Below are 15,903 nucleotides of genomic sequence, written 5' to 3' on the forward strand. Positions count from 1 at the left end.
TGGCGGTAAGGCCCTTACCGCCAGTTCAAACGACGGAGCTTTCTCGGGTGCCGCTCGGAGTTAATTTGGTGGGTGACCCGTGAGCGGTACGCCCATACCACCATTTCAGCCGGCGGTATAAGCCCATTTTTGTAATTTTTTGATTCGACTATATATTTCTGCAAAATTGAAAAAAAAATAAAAAAATAAAAAATTCACGAGGTTGGTTGGTGCACACGAAACTGCTGCTTGCAGTCGTTCGTGCGCCAGAGTCACGTGCTTATCAAGTGTCATGGGATGTGTGATTACTACATCAGCCCACCAGGAGACCGGCCCACGTCGGGGAAGCAGAGTCCGCCGCAAGCCCAACTGCAAGTACTGGTAGCCCAGCTGTGTAATGTTCTCAACTTGTGATCGATTCGTACGGGAGAGATCAGGATAGGGCAAGGGCGCAACCGCGCAAGGCGGCAAGCTATACCACCAGAACAATATCTAATCCTGTATCCCTCCCTGACCTTCCTCTGAACCCTGTATCTCTGAATATTCTTCTGAGCCCGACCCCAAATTCGTCTCTCTCCCAGTCTATCAGAAGCCAACCGGCGCGGCCCCGGTGGTCCACGAGCTGGTCTAAGTTCAGAAGACCTGGAGATCGTAGCACATCATCCGGCCACAGTCATTGAGCCGCCGTTCGAGGACGACGACGAGGCAGTGCATGCCCGTCGCTCCGCCTCCTCCCACCTCGCGCCCTTGCCCGGGGGCCAACCTCTACTCCATGCGCGCCGGCGTCCCGGCCGGGGCCGGCATTGTAGATGAAGACGTCGGTGTGTGCGTCCCTCGGGCGTCGCGCTCGGGGAAGCCTACGATTAGTAGAACGAAGGCGCCATCCGCGGCGGTGACCCGGGGCGCCCCGCTCAAGGTGTCCGCCTTCAGCTCCGGGCAGCTGACGACGCAGCGCCGGCGCTAGCCCTAGGCGGCGTCTCATGCACAGCGCACGGAGGCAACACTGGCCCCGTGATCCCGTCTCTGCACTTGCAATAGCCGGTGCGCTCTCAGTTCCTCGGCGGCGCAATAAACGCTCTTGGACTCACCGGCCGACTGCCGTCATAGACATAGGGGGTGGACGGTATTTACCCCAGGTGTCATACTTCCTTCGATTTCTGACAAAAACCGTGACATAAAAATCTGAAATAATTCATGTAGTCAATGGATACAATGGACAGGTATCACACAAAATTTAAGCCTCGTCCTCAACCTGTGCAAGGAGAACTGAAAATGGAAAGTTCCAAACTTAGAAATACCATATTTGAAAATACCGTCCACCCCAGGCCTCATATCTCCTTTCGATTTCCGATCGAAATCGCGATAAAAAATTCTGAAATAATTCACAGAGACGGGAGGGATCATGGAGAAGCAGCATCACGCAAAAGTTCAGCCTCATCTGCAACCTTTGCAGGGAGAACTGAAAATGAAAAGTTCAGACTCCTGCTTTCCTTTGTGTTGTTATCATCATCAAAACCTTGAACCCAAATTCCAAAACAAATCATACAGACGACGGATGGAATGGAGAAACATCACACCCAAGTCCATCAACACCCGCATCCCTTAGTCCAAGAACTCTATGCTCGGTGCAGTATATCCCTTAATGGAAGCTGCCCAAAACTGCGGCCGGCGTCCGTGCCGTCGTGGTGCCCGTCGACGTCGTCTCTTTGACAGTTCATGGCGGGGGCTCGTCACACCGACCGGCGCGTCCCGAGCCCCCGCAGAGGGCGGCGGCATGACCATAAGAACGAGCGTGGAGCGCTCTCGGCCTCTCGGGTTCGTTGCTCTGGCGTGAGGACGGCGTTGGGCGTTGTTGAGCTTGGGAATCGAAATTTTCCATCTTTTTTTCAGTCGAAATGTGGACGAAAAATTCTGAAATAAATAGCTGAGATGGGGGATGGCCTGAAGAAACACAACACAAGATTTCAGGGTCGTCCATGACCTGTTCAGGAAGGGAAAAAAGGACAGAAATATGCTCGCGGGGTGGACGGTATTTCTACTTATCCTTTTGTTTAAAAAACCGCACCAAAAAAAATCTGAAATTAATCACAAAGATGGGAGATGGCATGAAATATCAACACAAATTGTTTCAGGCTCATCCGCAATCTGTGGAGGAAGAACAGAAAAGGGAAAATTTATAGACTTGGTGTGGTCATCGTTCCTTGTCCCGACCGCTGAAAGGCGAAGGTCATATTGACACAGTAAATGGCGAGCCGCTGGCATCCGGTGGGATGGGATCTCCCGGACAGCACGAGCCGGCCGTATCGTGCAGGCCGCCGTGGTTTCCGCCGTACGTGAACGCTATCGTCGGCAGCATGCCCGGCGTCTCGGTGAAACTGTTAGATTGTATTTACCTGTATGTACACTAGTGGACCTACGAGTCCTGTTACGTGTATGAGCTGGCGGGCAGCCCGCCTGTCGGCGCCGTCGGCCTGGCGAGTCAAGGGTGGCAGCTAGAGTTCCTAACCCTATCTCCCCCTGCGCCTGGTCCTCCAGGCCTATATATAGTTGTAGCATGTGCTCCTGTATAATCAATCTAATCTTTCTTCGTCTAAATGTCTCTTTCAGAAATGACCGGAAAGAAATGACCATGGACGCGCTCCCGAGCTCATTGCGCCGGCACGAGATCGCTCCAGGAACCGGTGCCTTGGGCGTTGTCGAGCCCAGGGGACAGCGCGCTGGAAGAGGAATCTTAGGCGATGCCGACGAAGGGAGGACGAACGATGGCATTGGCCGAGATCAAGCTGGCGGTGGGCGCCGGCGATAGCGTTGCAGCTAGGCCTAAGCGATGTCTCGTGAACAGCGCATTGGAAACAATGGCCCCGTCCCTGCAGTTGCACCCGGCCGCGGCGCTCTCTCGATCCCGCCACCGATGTCGCGTCGCGGCGGCGCGAGACAACCTCTCGGACTTGCCGTTCCATCACTAGGGGTGGACGGTATTTGAAATACCGTCAACACCAGGTCTCGTATCTGCTATTGATTTCCGACCAAAATCATGACAAAAATTCTGAAATAATTCACAGAGACAGGACATATCATGGAGAAACCTCGCACGAAATTTCAACCCCATCCGCAACCTTTGCCCATCCGCAACCTTTGCAGGGAGAACTGAAAAGTGGAAAAAATTCAGACTTGGGGTGGACGGTGCCCCGGCCTCGTCCTCGGGCACGCGTCGCCGGAGCGATCACCGTACAATTAACTCCAAGCTACAATGGAGCTGGACATTCCTATCAGAGCAAGGAATCATCTCTCAGCACGTTGTCCCACGAGTGCTGCCACCGGGGCGACCGCCGCTGCGCGCGTGCGCCGCGCACCAGGGCTACAGCCGTGCATGCCCAGGGGACTGGCGCGGGAACCAGATCCCTGTGAGGTGCCCGTGAATGGATGAGGGTGGCCGGCGCTGCCCAAGGACGCGATGAGGGTGGGCACCGGCCGGCGTGGCGCTGGCGCTCGAGCGCGCTGGGCGGCGTCTCGTGGATGGCGCGCAGCGGGAGCGCCGCCGGCCCAGTGCTGTAGCTTGCCATGGCAACGCCATCATCGACCGCGCGTCGCGTTTCTCCGCGGAGCGCGCCGGCTCTGCGACCATGAAGACGAGCATGGACGCGCTCTCGGACACGCTGTCCCGCGGTTACGCCAGTACGATCCTCGCCGGTCCGTGAGTCCGTGACTAGGGGCAGCCACCCCGTGTCTCATATTTCCTTTTAATTTTCGACCAAAATCGTGACAAAAAAATCTGAACGGTCAGACGTCCACACACACAAAGATCATATAACGCTATATATAGTTACCATAAACAAAGATAAATATAGCGCTATGTATGATGTGTTTACGGGCACTTTGTGTGTTTACCATAAACAAAAATAAATATAACGCATATGGTTACCACACGTCCACACACAAAGATCAATATAACACTAAGTGTGCTTGGTGTGTGGTTGCAACACACATGCCATAGAATCCGCGATAAGCGGAGTGTGGGGTTTTGGAGGCAAGGAGAGAGAATTACTGGAATGGGAAGAAGGGTATTTAGATTCGTGGTAGATTCCAAATGGAAGAATCGCTGCTCCATAGGCGGTAGATTCTTGCTGGCGACATGGATGCGGGGCACCATCCTAAACCCAGCGGATATTTGTTCGCGGGCAAAGAAAATTGATATTCTCACCTGCATACCCGCCAGACCCGCTCCACAAGTCTAACATGTGGGACCTACAAGTAAATATATATACACACACATACAAATAAAAGGGTTTCTTTCCTCCATCCCATCCCACACCCCACGACCCACCCCAGCCCCCGCTGCCGCCCCTCCTCTTGTAGGCTTACTTCGCGCACGGCGGCACGACGCAGTCCCGCCGCATCATGAGAAGCCGCGGGCGAGGGGTGCCCCTACGGCCCTGCTTGATAGCCTGACTGTCGCCTCCCATCCAAGACACCCTACCGCTGCCTGCCGGCCACCTGCCCCCGACGCCCAGATCCTCTGCAATCTATGTATCAACCCCGGCCCCCAACTGCCAAATCCCCTGCATCAACGCATCAACTTCTGTAGCCTACCTCCGGCCGTCGGGCGTGTGCATATGATGGCTGTATCCACGGGCATTTTGCTTGTTGCCATCTTTAACCCCACGTGCTCTTTAGGTATCACCTTCACACATACATCAAAATAGACCAGGAAACAAGAGGGGCCCAAACAATGCACACCATTGTATGGTTACCTATTCCCAATGCACACCATCGTATGCGCACCCATTCCCAATGCCTTGTCCTCGTCCTCGTCCATCTCTGCCACCACCTTGTCTTCTGCTAACATGATGGTAGCAAACTCATCCTCACACCATAGGAGGAAGACCCATATCTTCATAGGCCGCAGGTCCTTGGCAACGACATCAAATGGGTGGAGCTCCACCACCAATGTACCCTGCATCACCTGCGTGCATTGGCTTCACACATGCACCAAACCGAATCATAAAAAAAGAGGGGTTGGACAAAAATCACACACCATTCAATGCAGTGGCTGACGTTTCCACACGGACCTGCTAGACAAGGCATGTGCCATATTTTGCGATTGCTAATGTCACCAGTCACATCATTTTCACAAGGCCAACTATCCATCTAAGCTAAATATATATGCAATCCATGCTTAAGCATACACTAATATCTATACAAGATTGCTACTATTGCATATCAATAAATCCATTGTATAATCTAGCTTACATGGTGTGTGGTTGCCACACACAAATTAATATGTACCACCAAGTGTACATGTCATGTGGCTGCAACACACATAAGCAAATTTGCATTGAGCCAAAGTCGGGGTGTGTGCATCTTTTTAGCAAGGAAGAGAATAGACTAGAAGGGAAAGGGCAAAATGAGTATATAAAGGGAGAGGATGTTTCTAAGTTGGAGAACACACACCCCTTCGGTCAATTAGGCCATGAATCGAACGGACCGAGCTATGTCACTGGAGTACCTTGGGTGCTCTCTGAGGAGCATCACCTTCATTGAGAACCCAAAATAGATTTGGAAGAAAACAAGGGCCCAAACAAATTATGTTACCATTTGATTTGATGTGGTGGCCGCCGGCTCCACTCCTGCCTAATGGAGAAGGAGGCTGCCATGGTAGCAAGCACAAACCGAAATTCGCTTCGAGTCGGAGTTGCCGTGCATGGTTTTCGAACGAGGAGAGAGAATAGATCATAAGAGGAAAGAAAAGAACAGGTAGTTGGCTGCGGGGATGGAGAGACACTCGCCATGTGTGTCAACCATTTTAGAAAAAACCCACCATTTTAGACACTCCCAAAATTAGTATATATTTTCCATATTATATACTAATTTTGAGATTTATAAGTGAAAAGGAAGGAAATTGAGAAAAGATGGGCCATCAACCTGCTGTTATCCAACCTAGCCAACCCACCACTTACCCTAAGTTCTGTTTACCCATTCAATCCCAACTACTAACGTACATACCCCTTTTGATTCATGCCGCCACCGCAACTCTTCCTCCTCAGCGAGGATAGCGCCACCACCGCTGTTGATTGCTGCTGCCAACCACTATCCCACATCAGAGATTAGCAAAATCGACGGCTAGCAATCTCCTCTTCACTCCGGTGTCCACGATTTGACAAGGAAACATCTCCATTGATACAGATGCCGCTCCAATGGCACGGCCGGCGTCATGACTACTTCATCTCTGGTGCAAGCCATCTCTCCACCCCCTCTGCCACCTTTCCTTCCCTTCCTATCCTCCCGCTCATGCTCCCACGTGCTTATTTTTCCGTGCTCCCACCTGCCCGCTAGCACTCGAATGTTTTATTGGTCACCTAGGGCCTAAACGACGCGCCAGGCCTCTACATCATGCTTAAGCATGGCTAGGCAGCATTTACCTACACTTTTTCGAACATTGCCTACATCTTCGGTCAATCCTTGGCGAGATCGAACGGACCAAGCTCCATCGCTAGAAAAAAATAGACCTGAAAGAAAAAAGGGCCCAAAAATTAATGCCACTCATCCGGCCAGTGCTTCGCATCGTGCCACGCGACCCTCAATTAGCGCAAATAGAAATCCCCATTAGCCAATGTCCATCACATGTCGTTATCCACTGCAAGCAATGGAGCAGGGGTTCCTAGCATGACACCAACACCAAGCCATTCACACAAGATTTCAGGGTTGCCCATGAGCTGTGCAGGGAGAGAGAAAAAAGAAAGGATTTCATATCTCCTTTTGTTCTCAGATCAAAACCACTACCAAAATTTCTGAAATTAATCGCAGATACGGCTGCCATCTAGCGTTGGCGTCGGTGGGCTCTCTCACCTCTCACTGGCAGTACAGATTTGCTTATGTGTCGCAGCCACATAGCATGTACACTTAGCATTTTATATTAACATTTGTGTGTGTTAACCACACACCATGTACATTTAGAATATACAATAGATTTGTTGATATGTAGTAGTAGCAACCTTGTGTATATATTAGTGTATGCTTAACCATAAATGCCATATGTACTATAGTCCAGATTGGCTAAGCCGTTCCAATGAACTCGACACAAACGCATACATGCATATTGTCGCAACGGTAAAGTAGTCCAGATCGAGTAAGAGTCCTCAACAAATTCGTACAAGTCAATTCTAGAATTGGGGTGGATTATCGAGAAAAAATAAAAAATAATAAAGAAAACTAAATTGCAAAGTTTTGGGACTCGTGGTCTTGCTAACCTGACCTGCATCCACAAGAGTGCCGACGGAAGACGCATGGACAAACAAGGAATACTTGAATGCTGATACCTTGCCTCCTTGCAGCATCGTCCGTTGGTAACCACGACTTGACTTGCCCGCAGCCAGTGGCTAAGATCTGAGTAACGGTAGTTGGGTGGGTTTGACCCGAAACCCACAGGTTTTGGACCCGATGAGGGCAAGGGTGGGTCTATTTTTCCCCCGCGGGCTGAAATGGGGCAGGGGAGGGGCGGGTTTTAAATTTCCCCGCGGGTGACCTATGGGGCTCCGAAGTGTACATTTTAGCCTAACAACCAGGTATAGCCCAGCCCAACAAGAACTCTAGGTATATAATCTCCAATTCCACAGTTCCAACCACACCCACCGTCATTCCGTCTTCGTGCGTCGTGAGTGCCGCCCGCACCCCCATCGGCCGCCCTCGCCCCCTCGCTGTGAGCGCTGCCTGGTTTCGATGGCCCCATCAGGTTTTGGGCACCCACGGGTTTTGAGGGCGGGTGCACGTTGTCACCCAAAATGATGTTCAGGTTTGGGGTGGGGTTTTATTCTCGGATTTCAAGGGCAGGTCCACGGAAGCTCCACTCGACCCCGACCCGCCCTATTGCCATCCCTAGGTGACGGCGAGAGGACAAGCTACATGCCGGTAGCTAAGAGGAAGGGGAAGATTGGAGGGGAAGGAGGGCAGTGGTCGATGGAGGATCTGAATCTCAGAGAGGCAAGAGGCAGAGCAAAATGCCTACGAGCGGGGAGAGCGGTGCAGAGGGTAGGGTTTGAATGGAGTTGTCCGCCGCATCACTTATATATGTTGAAGCGGTATTGGACCATCCGTTAAACGTGCTTGTAGCGGGTTTTAGTGGGTCTTAGTGGGCTGGCCACTAACCTTAGAGGGCCGAGCCAGCACATCGTGCTAAGGGAGCAGCCCAGACATGGCCTGTGGCACCAGCTGGACCAGCACGGGCGTGGTCTCTGAACGTGCCAGGCCGTGCTAAGGCCGGGCCAAAATTCCAGGCTGCATGCCTCCGTTATGGCAAACTATATTTGCTTGTGATGGGCAAAATGCAAAGCATGATGGAGGGACATGGCGCACGGGACATCCTTCCCACAATGCAAAAGGAGGATGCAACAGAACGATCTAACACGACGGCAATCACCATCATACGACTAACTCCACTTTGCAACAGAGCTGTGCATTCCAGTCAGCGCATGGAATCGTCGTCTCTCTGTTCCTTTAAAAAAAATCATCTCCCTGCACATTGCATGCAGCCGCTGCCACTGGGGCCAGCCCCGCTCCTCTCACCCTGCGCCACAGTGGTGGCGGCGCGCGTTTGCCGCGCACCAGGGCCCAGGGGATGGCGCAGCAACCGGCTCGAGGAAGGAGGGCCGCCAGCGCGGCCTTGGGTAGCCGTGTAGAGGGTGGGCGCCGCCGCTGGCGTGACGCTAGCACTTGTGCTAGGCGGCTTCTCCTGGACCGGTGGACGACGCGCGGTAGGAGTGCCACCACCGGCCGGCCATGGTGTGCACTCTTAATGCCGTCACCTACGTCACGTCGTGTGTCTCCACGGAGCGTGCCGGCGTCACGACCATGAAGATGAGCATGGACGCGCTCTCAGACTCGCTGTTCCGCCGCCAGGGCTCGCCCCGGGATCGCGCCACGCTCATGGATCTCGTCGCAACAATTTCCGAATCCACCAAATTGGATTCCACGCTCAAAGGGATGGGCTTCGAGCAAAGCCCGCACGAGGCGGCCATCTACCGGCGGGGCAATGGAGAAAATGCCCTACTGGTGGGTGTCTACGTCGACGACTTGGTGATCATCGGCACCAAGGATGCGGAGGTGGCAGCGTTCAAGGAAGAAATGAAGGCCACCTTCCAGATGAGTGACCTGGGGCCTCTCTCCTTCTACCTGGGGATCAAGGTGCACCAGGATGATTCCGGGATCATGCTTCGACAGACCGCCTACGCCAAGCGCGTCGTGGAGCTAGCCGGGCTCACCGACTGCAACCCAGCTCTCACTCCGATGGAAGAGAGGCTGAAGCTGAACCGCGACAGCACGACGGAGGAGGTAGATGCTACGCAGTACCGGTGTCTTGTGGGGAGCCTTCGCTACCTCGCCCACACACGACCGTTCTTGGCATTCTCCGTCGGCTACGTCAGTCGGTTCATGCAACGACCGACGATGGAGCACCAGCAGGTCATGAAGAGGATCGTCCGCTACGTGGCGGCGATCCTCGACCACGGTCTCTTCTACCCGAGGTGTCCCGGGGCGGCACACTTCGTCGGGTACAGCGACAGCGATCACGCCGGCGACATCGACACCAGCAAGAGCACGAGCGGGATTCTCTTCTTCCTCGGCAAGTGCCTCGTTAGCTGGCAGTCGGTCAAGCAGCAGGTGGTGGCGCTGTCCAGCTGCGAGGCCGAGTACATAGCAGCCTTCACTGCTTCGACTCAGGCGCTTTGGCTTGCTCGACTGCTCGGTGATCTCCTTGGCAGACACACTAGCGTGGTGGAGCTCGGGGTGGACAGAAAGTCCGCTCTGGCCCTGGCAAAGAACCCCGTTTTCCATGAGCGGAGCAAGCACATCTGGGTGAAGTACCACTTCATCCAAGGCTGCTTGGAGGAAGGAAGCATCAAGGCGAGCTACATCAACACCAAGGATCAACTTGCGGACCTACTCACCAAGCCCCTTGGGAGGATCAAGTTCCTTAAGCTCTGTTCCAGGACCGGGATGGTCCAATCCTCCCACAAGACAACGCACAAGACTTGGGGGGGAGAATGATGCTGGATAAAGTCTTGCTGCTGGTCCTTGTGGGGCTGCAGTCCTTGTGGGGCTGCAACTGCTTGGCTAGTCCTTGTGCTGTTGTCCTTAAGAGGTTGCAACTGTTTTGTTGACTGGAGGACAGTGGGGCTGCAGCATATGCTTGCTGCAGCACCATTTTTGTTGACTACTTTTAGGGTAGGACAGTCCTAGGCATCTTAGACTAGATAGGATAGCATCAAAAAGGTATTTTAGACTAGCATATGCCTTGATGCTTGGCTGGTTGGCTGCTTGGCCAGTTATAAATATGTATCCCTAACCCTTAGTTGGACATGGTATTGTGGAAAGAAAACCTAGAAAATTGCTCCAACTCTTCCTAGTGCCATCCTCTCGATGAGAGTTACAATTCAGGTCCTAACAACGACTACAGTCAGCGTCCGTGCCGGCGTGGCGCCGGGCGTCGTCGTCTCGTCGACAGTTCGCGGCGGGGGAGCGCCGACACCGTGCTTGCACATGCAGGTGGTAGGGGCGTACGTCCTGAGCGCCGACACCGACCTCCGGGTCTCGAGCCACCGTGGAGAGCGGCGGCACGACCATGAGAACGAGCGTGGGCGTGCTCTAGGGTTCGTTGCTCCGGTGCGAGAGGACCCTCGACGAAAGCAGCGTCTCGTGATTCGTGAACATCGGGCGTCGGAAAACACTGGCCCTGTTCCTGCAGTTGCAACCGACCGTTCTCAATCCCGCCACCAATGCCGCGTCCCAGCGGCGCGAGACATGGCCTCATGGGGTGGGCGGTACTTCCACCCCAACCCCCAAGTCTCATATCTCCTTTCGGTTTCTGGCCAAAATCGTGACAAAAAATTCTGAAATAATTCAGAGGCGCAGGAGGTATCATGGATAGGCATCGCACGACATTTCAGCCTCATCCGCAACCTTCGCAGGGAGAACTCAAAATGAAAGTTTCAGACTTGGGGTGGATGGTGTTTGAAATACCGTCCACCCCGGTATCGTGTTTCCCTTCAATTTCGAAGGCAAATCTTCCTGAAATAAAATCACGGAGACGGAGGATGGCGCAGAAGATAGACACCGAACCAGTTTCAGGCTCGCTCAACATCGTTGCATCGCATTCGGTGCGGGCACCAAAGCCAATGCCGCTCCGCTCGCCCTTCGCCGCCGCAGCGTGCGTGTCCGCCTTCGACTCGCGCGGTGCGCGCCAAGCCGCCAACGGATGCACAGGCGGCGGTGAAGGGACTACGGTATCGACCGCGGAAGCTGCACAAGACTGTGCTCAGCGTCTGTGCCGGCGTGGCGCCGGGCGACGTCTTGTCGACAGCTCGCGGCGGGGGAGCGCCGACGTCGTGCGACCTGAACGCCGTCGCCGACCGCCGCTTGCCGAGTCCTCACAGAGAGCGGTGGCGCGACCATGAAAACGAGCGTGGAGAATCTCTCCAACCTTAATGTTTACCCTGCCGGGACTCTCGTTTGCTAAGGCCCATAGCCTTACGCCGCTGGGCTGGAGGCGGGCCTTTCAATGCAGTCGAAGGCCTGCCTTGGTATGTCCCCAGGCGGCCAGGCCTCTCCTCCTCTTGCGCTCGTCGCCGGCGGCTGTCACGAATCGGCGATGTCCGATGACCTGGTCCGGCTAAAGCAGGCAGTAGTCCGACCTACACCTGAAGCTTTCGAGCCTACTCCAGGTTTTAATCAAGTCGACAAAAGGCAGAGGGCACTGGATGCCTTGCTTGCGACGGGCAAAGACGCAAAGCACGATGCAGAGGCATGGCGCACAGGAGGACATGCTTCCCACGGATAAAAGCAAAAGAGCAAGCAACAGAAAGATCTAACTTCACCACGCTGCAACGGAGCTGGACATTCCAATCAGCGCATGGAATCATCTCTCAGCACGTTGCGCGCGGCCGCTGCCGCTACCGCCGGGGCGACCGCCGCTCCTCTCTCCCTGCACCGACGCCGCGGCGGCGCGCGTGCGCCGCGCACCAGGGCTCCCGCCGTGGGCGCCCAGGGGGCGGCGCGGGAGCCGGACGCCAATGCGGTGCCGGTGGAGGGAGGAGGGCCGCCGCCGGCGTCCCTGCCCAAGGCCGCGCTGAGGGTGGGCGCCGGCGTGGCGCTGGCACTCGCGCTGGGCGGCGCCTCGTGGACGGCGCGCGGCGGGAGGGCCGCCGGCGGCCCTGTCCTGCAGCCGGCCATGGTGTGCGCCCTCAACGCCGTTACCGATGGCGCGGCGCGCGCCTCCGCGGAGCAGCGCGGCGCGGCGACCATGAAGACGAGCGTGGACGCGCTCTCGGACTCGCTGTTCCGCCGCGAGGACTCACCCAGGGACCGCGCCACGCTCATGGACCTCGTCTTTGAGCAGGTCACCAAGGAGGTACGCTTCTACTAACAACATAGAGATCACAGCCACCTCCCGATCCTAATGCTATCGAGCTTGTGTTTGTGGCGTTCGCAGCATATCACTGACAGGGGGAAGCTGACGAGCCTTCTGCAGAAGGAGTTCTCGGCTTCTCGCGACTCCGAGAGGAAGCTTGACCTGGGCTTGCTGCTCACTGACGTTCTGATCAATCAGGTGAGTTACCAAGTTTTTGTTGCCACGTGTCAGGCACTCATGCTCACCCTGTGTTTGCCATGCATTGCAGAGAGACTGGCAGAGGGCAAAAGAAGTTTGCCAGCAGCTCACAGGCCGCTACCAACGTGACTCGAGGCCGTACCTTCATTTGGTAATGTTCCACATCTTATTCAGTTTATGAACTTTTTTATTCTGAATGCTCTGCTACTTGTTGCTTTCTTCAGGCTGTGATCAACATGATGATGGCAGTGGAAGGCATGCTGACCCCAGACACGGCCACCACTGATGACATCGAGAAGATGACCAAGAACGCCATGGACGCCTGGAAGGAATTCAAGAACAAGAGCGAGCTAGCCAAGGGCTCAGCAGATTCCGCCACCTGATGTAACACCGTGTTTGTAGTTTGCCTGAAACCGAAGATTTCTGTCGAGTGCTGACGTATCCAGGGATGACTATTGAATTCGCGTGTCCTGTGATCCTGTCCAAGTAGCTGCGTGTGAAGTTGTTTCGATTTCAATGCTTATCACTAAATGTTCTAATGAAGACAATTTATTTTTTTACATTGTATAATTATTTACCAAAAATTCTACCCTATCAAATTACCCTGCAAGTATGCCAGTATATGTGGTTATGTACACTCATGTAATCTTCAGAACCAAAAAAAAAAATGAAAAATGCAATGGGGACATTTGCAGAAACTTTATTCAGCAGACTCCCCCCACATCTTCAGAAGATATCTCTCACAGCTGCTCCCGGCAATGTCTCTTGAGGATGCCATCCTAGTGACCTGCTGCTTCCCTCCTCCCCCGACGTCAGGCTTCAAGTTGTGGCGGTACTCGACGGCGATGTGCTCGAACACCTCGACATCGAACATGTTGATGCTCACCTTGGGGCTCATCTGGTCCCTGACGTAGGCGAAGGCAAGCTGGTCCCGCGGGTTGAATGCCTCCAGCTCGTTGAACAGCATGCAGGAGAAGAGGTCGCTGGCCAGGCCGTGCTTCCTGATGATGATCGCCGTGTCCGGCACGTCTGCAGCATGACAACATGTACACTGCTCGTCATCCCATATTCACGTTTCTTGTTATGACAAGATAGCATGTGTCATCAATCTTGACTCGTTAGCTGATCCGTTTTGTTCATCTTATTGACATGGTTGAAATGCCATTTTCAGTTGCTATAGCATCCGTTTTCTTCGTTTAATCGAACAAGATATCAAAAATGAATGCAGCCATGTACTTGTTGTGTCCCTGTCTGAATTCCATACCTGATGGATATGGAAGCTTGATGGGGGACCATGGCTGGAGGCCGTTGGCGCAGTAGGTCTCCATCTGCGCCCGGATGGCCTCCACATCCCCCCACTTGCGCCACCTCGCCGTCGCGACCGCCTCCTCCATGGTGTGCAGGTTGAACGGGTGCCTGGACACCGCCACGTCCACGCCCTTGCCGACGAGAAGCGCGTGCACCAGCAGCATCGGGTCCGCCGTCAGCTGCATCTTGGCGTCGACCCACACGCTGAACCTGGCGTTCGGGAACAGCCGGTGGAGCAGGTGCTTCGCGACCACGCCGTTCATCGCCGGGTTCTCGTAGGGGAGCTCGCCGGCGCGCAGCGTCACCACGCGCCACGCGCCGACCGTGGCGCCGCCGCCGCCGCCGTGCGCGTCCTGTGCGGTGAGGATGCCGTGGCGCGCGAGGGCCCTGCGGGTGGCGTCGTCGATGAACATGAAGAAGCACGCCGCGGCCAGCGTCTCGGCGCCGAGCCCCCTGGGCTGCCGGATCTTGTCGTAGTCGTTCAAGATCGCCGACGCGACCACCACGCCTCTGCAGTTCTCCATGGCCAATCTGTCTGAAAACCGTGAACGTTAAAGATCTTGCAGTATTTTGGTGGTGTTCTTGACGAACACTAGCAGTATCGTAGCAAAGTATTTTGGTGGTGTTCTTGATGATTATGCTAGGACTACAAAAGCACATTGTGACTTGGAACACAAAAGCACTTGTATCTGGCTTGCATCCAAAGGGATTATGATTGGAGATCGCAAGGAATAATTACGTCACGATGCGGCTGCTACTCGAACGCCCAAATTATGAACATGGACACGGCAAAAATCACCATCTTTAATTAGGTCAACAACAAACTCACCAGCTTCTGGGACGGGGAATTCCTTGAAGAACCCGCATGGAACTTTCACTTGGCTGTCAGTGTGGCTGAAGAACTGTCTCCGCTTCTCGGTCGAGAGGTTCCCTGCGAACGTATCCCTCCTGCCACTCTGGTACCGAAGGACAGGTGATCTGGACGCAGACGCTGAGAGGTTGCGGCGGAAGCCATCGATTTCCTCCAACACAGTCTTATAGTCTGCTCGATCAGTGCAAAAGAATTTTCTTTTAAAAAAAATACCCTCAGGATCACTTTCACAACAAGAGAAAACAAGTTCAGAGGAAAATTTCGAAAAAACTGGTTTTACAAAAACCAAACCAAAATGATGAAAAAATATCATCCGAAATGAACGACCACTAGCTGTGATCACACGTGGCAAAGGTCACGCGGAGGGACTCCTATCGTAACGGATCATCAGATGGCCCGATACAACGAAGCATGAGAACGGAAAACGAAGATACGCCACGGTTACGTTGCAGCCCTTGACGGACGGAGAGACGGAGACCTGCGAAGGCGACGGGGGTGGAGCAGAGCGCGCGCGGCACGGGGAGCGCGTGCTTGTGCTCGCCGTACCCGGGCGGGTACTCGAAGAGCGCCGTCTTCACAGGGGAGGCGCGGGCGCGGGAGGGGAAGGGCAGGAGGCGGAGGCACCGGTGGCCGGGGTCGGAGAAGGAGACGTAGAGCGCGAGCGGGAGCGTGGTGAGGAGGTAGAGCAGCGACAGGCACAGCAGCTTCGACTCCAGCACCGGGGGGCTCCGCACGCGCACCCACCCCACCATCCCGTCGCCGTCGCAAGGCTTTGGACGACGTGCTGCTGCTGCCGCGGCTTCCCCTCGGCTCCGCGCTCCTGTGGGGGCGGCGTGGACCGTGGAATCGGCGAGCTCGCGGAGTGATCGTAGGGGAGCGCTGGGTTGTTGGTTGGCTTTGGCTCCTCTGGCCTCTGGGTGTGGAGGCTGCGGGCGTTGCCACTCGCCAGATGCCGGTGTGTGAGTGACGCGATTGGCTGCGCTGCGTGCGGCGCGGCGAAAGGGGCGCGCCTTTCTCTTACGTTTGGACTTGGAGTGTCCTTGGATCTAGCAAGAAGAACCGTGCTTTGGTTGACCAGGGACGAGGCTTCCACCTCGGATTTTTGTTAAGCACATGCATGCCGTAGTTTGTTTACCGCCTGATTCATCAG

At 54.7% G+C, this 15,903-nt stretch overlaps 3 protein-coding genes across 3 annotated transcripts; 2 read left to right on the forward strand and 1 right to left on the reverse strand.

Annotated features, from left to right (window-relative positions):
• The first annotated feature begins 8,751 nt into the window (after window positions 1-8,751).
• On the forward strand, window positions 8,752-10,953 carry LOC106804336 (uncharacterized mitochondrial protein AtMg00810-like). Its single transcript, XM_014805199.1, has 2 exons — window positions 8,752-9,559; window positions 10,874-10,953. The coding sequence occupies exons 1-2, from the start codon at window positions 8,752-8,754 to the stop codon at window positions 10,951-10,953; spliced, it is 888 nt and encodes a 295-aa protein (XP_014660685.1).
• Window positions 10,954-11,831: 878 nt separating this feature from the next.
• LOC101778970 lies at window positions 11,832-13,134 on the forward strand. The gene is made up of 4 exons (XM_004971702.3): window positions 11,832-12,376; window positions 12,458-12,574; window positions 12,645-12,725; window positions 12,799-13,134. Exons 1-4 carry the CDS (start codon window positions 11,879-11,881, stop codon window positions 12,955-12,957), a joined length of 855 nt encoding a protein of 284 aa, XP_004971759.1. The 5' UTR covers window positions 11,832-11,878; the 3' UTR covers window positions 12,958-13,134.
• LOC101768012 lies at window positions 13,072-15,799 on the reverse strand. The gene is made up of 4 exons (XM_022826822.1): window positions 15,232-15,799; window positions 14,712-14,924; window positions 13,839-14,417; window positions 13,072-13,603 (listed from the first exon to the last, which is right to left on the reverse strand). Exons 1-4 carry the CDS (start codon window positions 15,503-15,505, stop codon window positions 13,275-13,277), a joined length of 1,395 nt encoding a protein of 464 aa, XP_022682557.1. The 5' UTR covers window positions 15,506-15,799; the 3' UTR covers window positions 13,072-13,274.
• Window positions 15,800-15,903: the final 104 nt, after the last annotated feature.

Source organism: Setaria italica, chromosome V, assembly GCF_000263155.2.
Source record: "Setaria italica strain Yugu1 chromosome V, Setaria_italica_v2.0, whole genome shotgun sequence".
NCBI lineage: Eukaryota > Viridiplantae > Streptophyta > Magnoliopsida > Poales > Poaceae > Setaria > Setaria italica.

Coding starts and splice junctions, on each gene's coding strand:
- LOC101778970 (XM_004971702.3), top strand. CDS start 11,879: ATGGAATCATCTCTCAGCACGTTGCGCGCGGCCGCTGCCGCTACCGCC. Junction 12,575..12,644: donor CTGACGTTCTGATCAATCAG/GTGAGTTACCAA, acceptor CATGCATTGCAG/AGAGACTGGCAGAGGGCAAA. Junction 12,726..12,798: donor CGAGGCCGTACCTTCATTTG/GTAATGTTCCAC, acceptor TGCTTTCTTCAG/GCTGTGATCAACATGATGAT.
- LOC101768012 (XM_022826822.1), bottom strand. CDS start 15,505: ATGGTGGGGTGGGTGCGCGTGCGGAGCCCCCCGGTGCTGGAGTCGAAG. Junction 14,418..14,711: donor ATTCCCCGTCCCAGAAGCTG/GTGAGTTTGTTG, acceptor CACGGTTTTCAG/ACAGATTGGCCATGGAGAAC. Junction 13,604..13,838: donor CAAGCTTCCATATCCATCAG/GTATGGAATTCA, acceptor GTCATGCTGCAG/ACGTGCCGGACACGGCGATC.
- LOC106804336 (XM_014805199.1), top strand. CDS start 8,752: ATGGTGTGCACTCTTAATGCCGTCACCTACGTCACGTCGTGTGTCTCC. Junction 9,560..10,873: donor CGCCGGCGACATCGACACCA/GCAAGAGCACGA, acceptor GAAATAATTCAG/AGGCGCAGGAGGTATCATGG.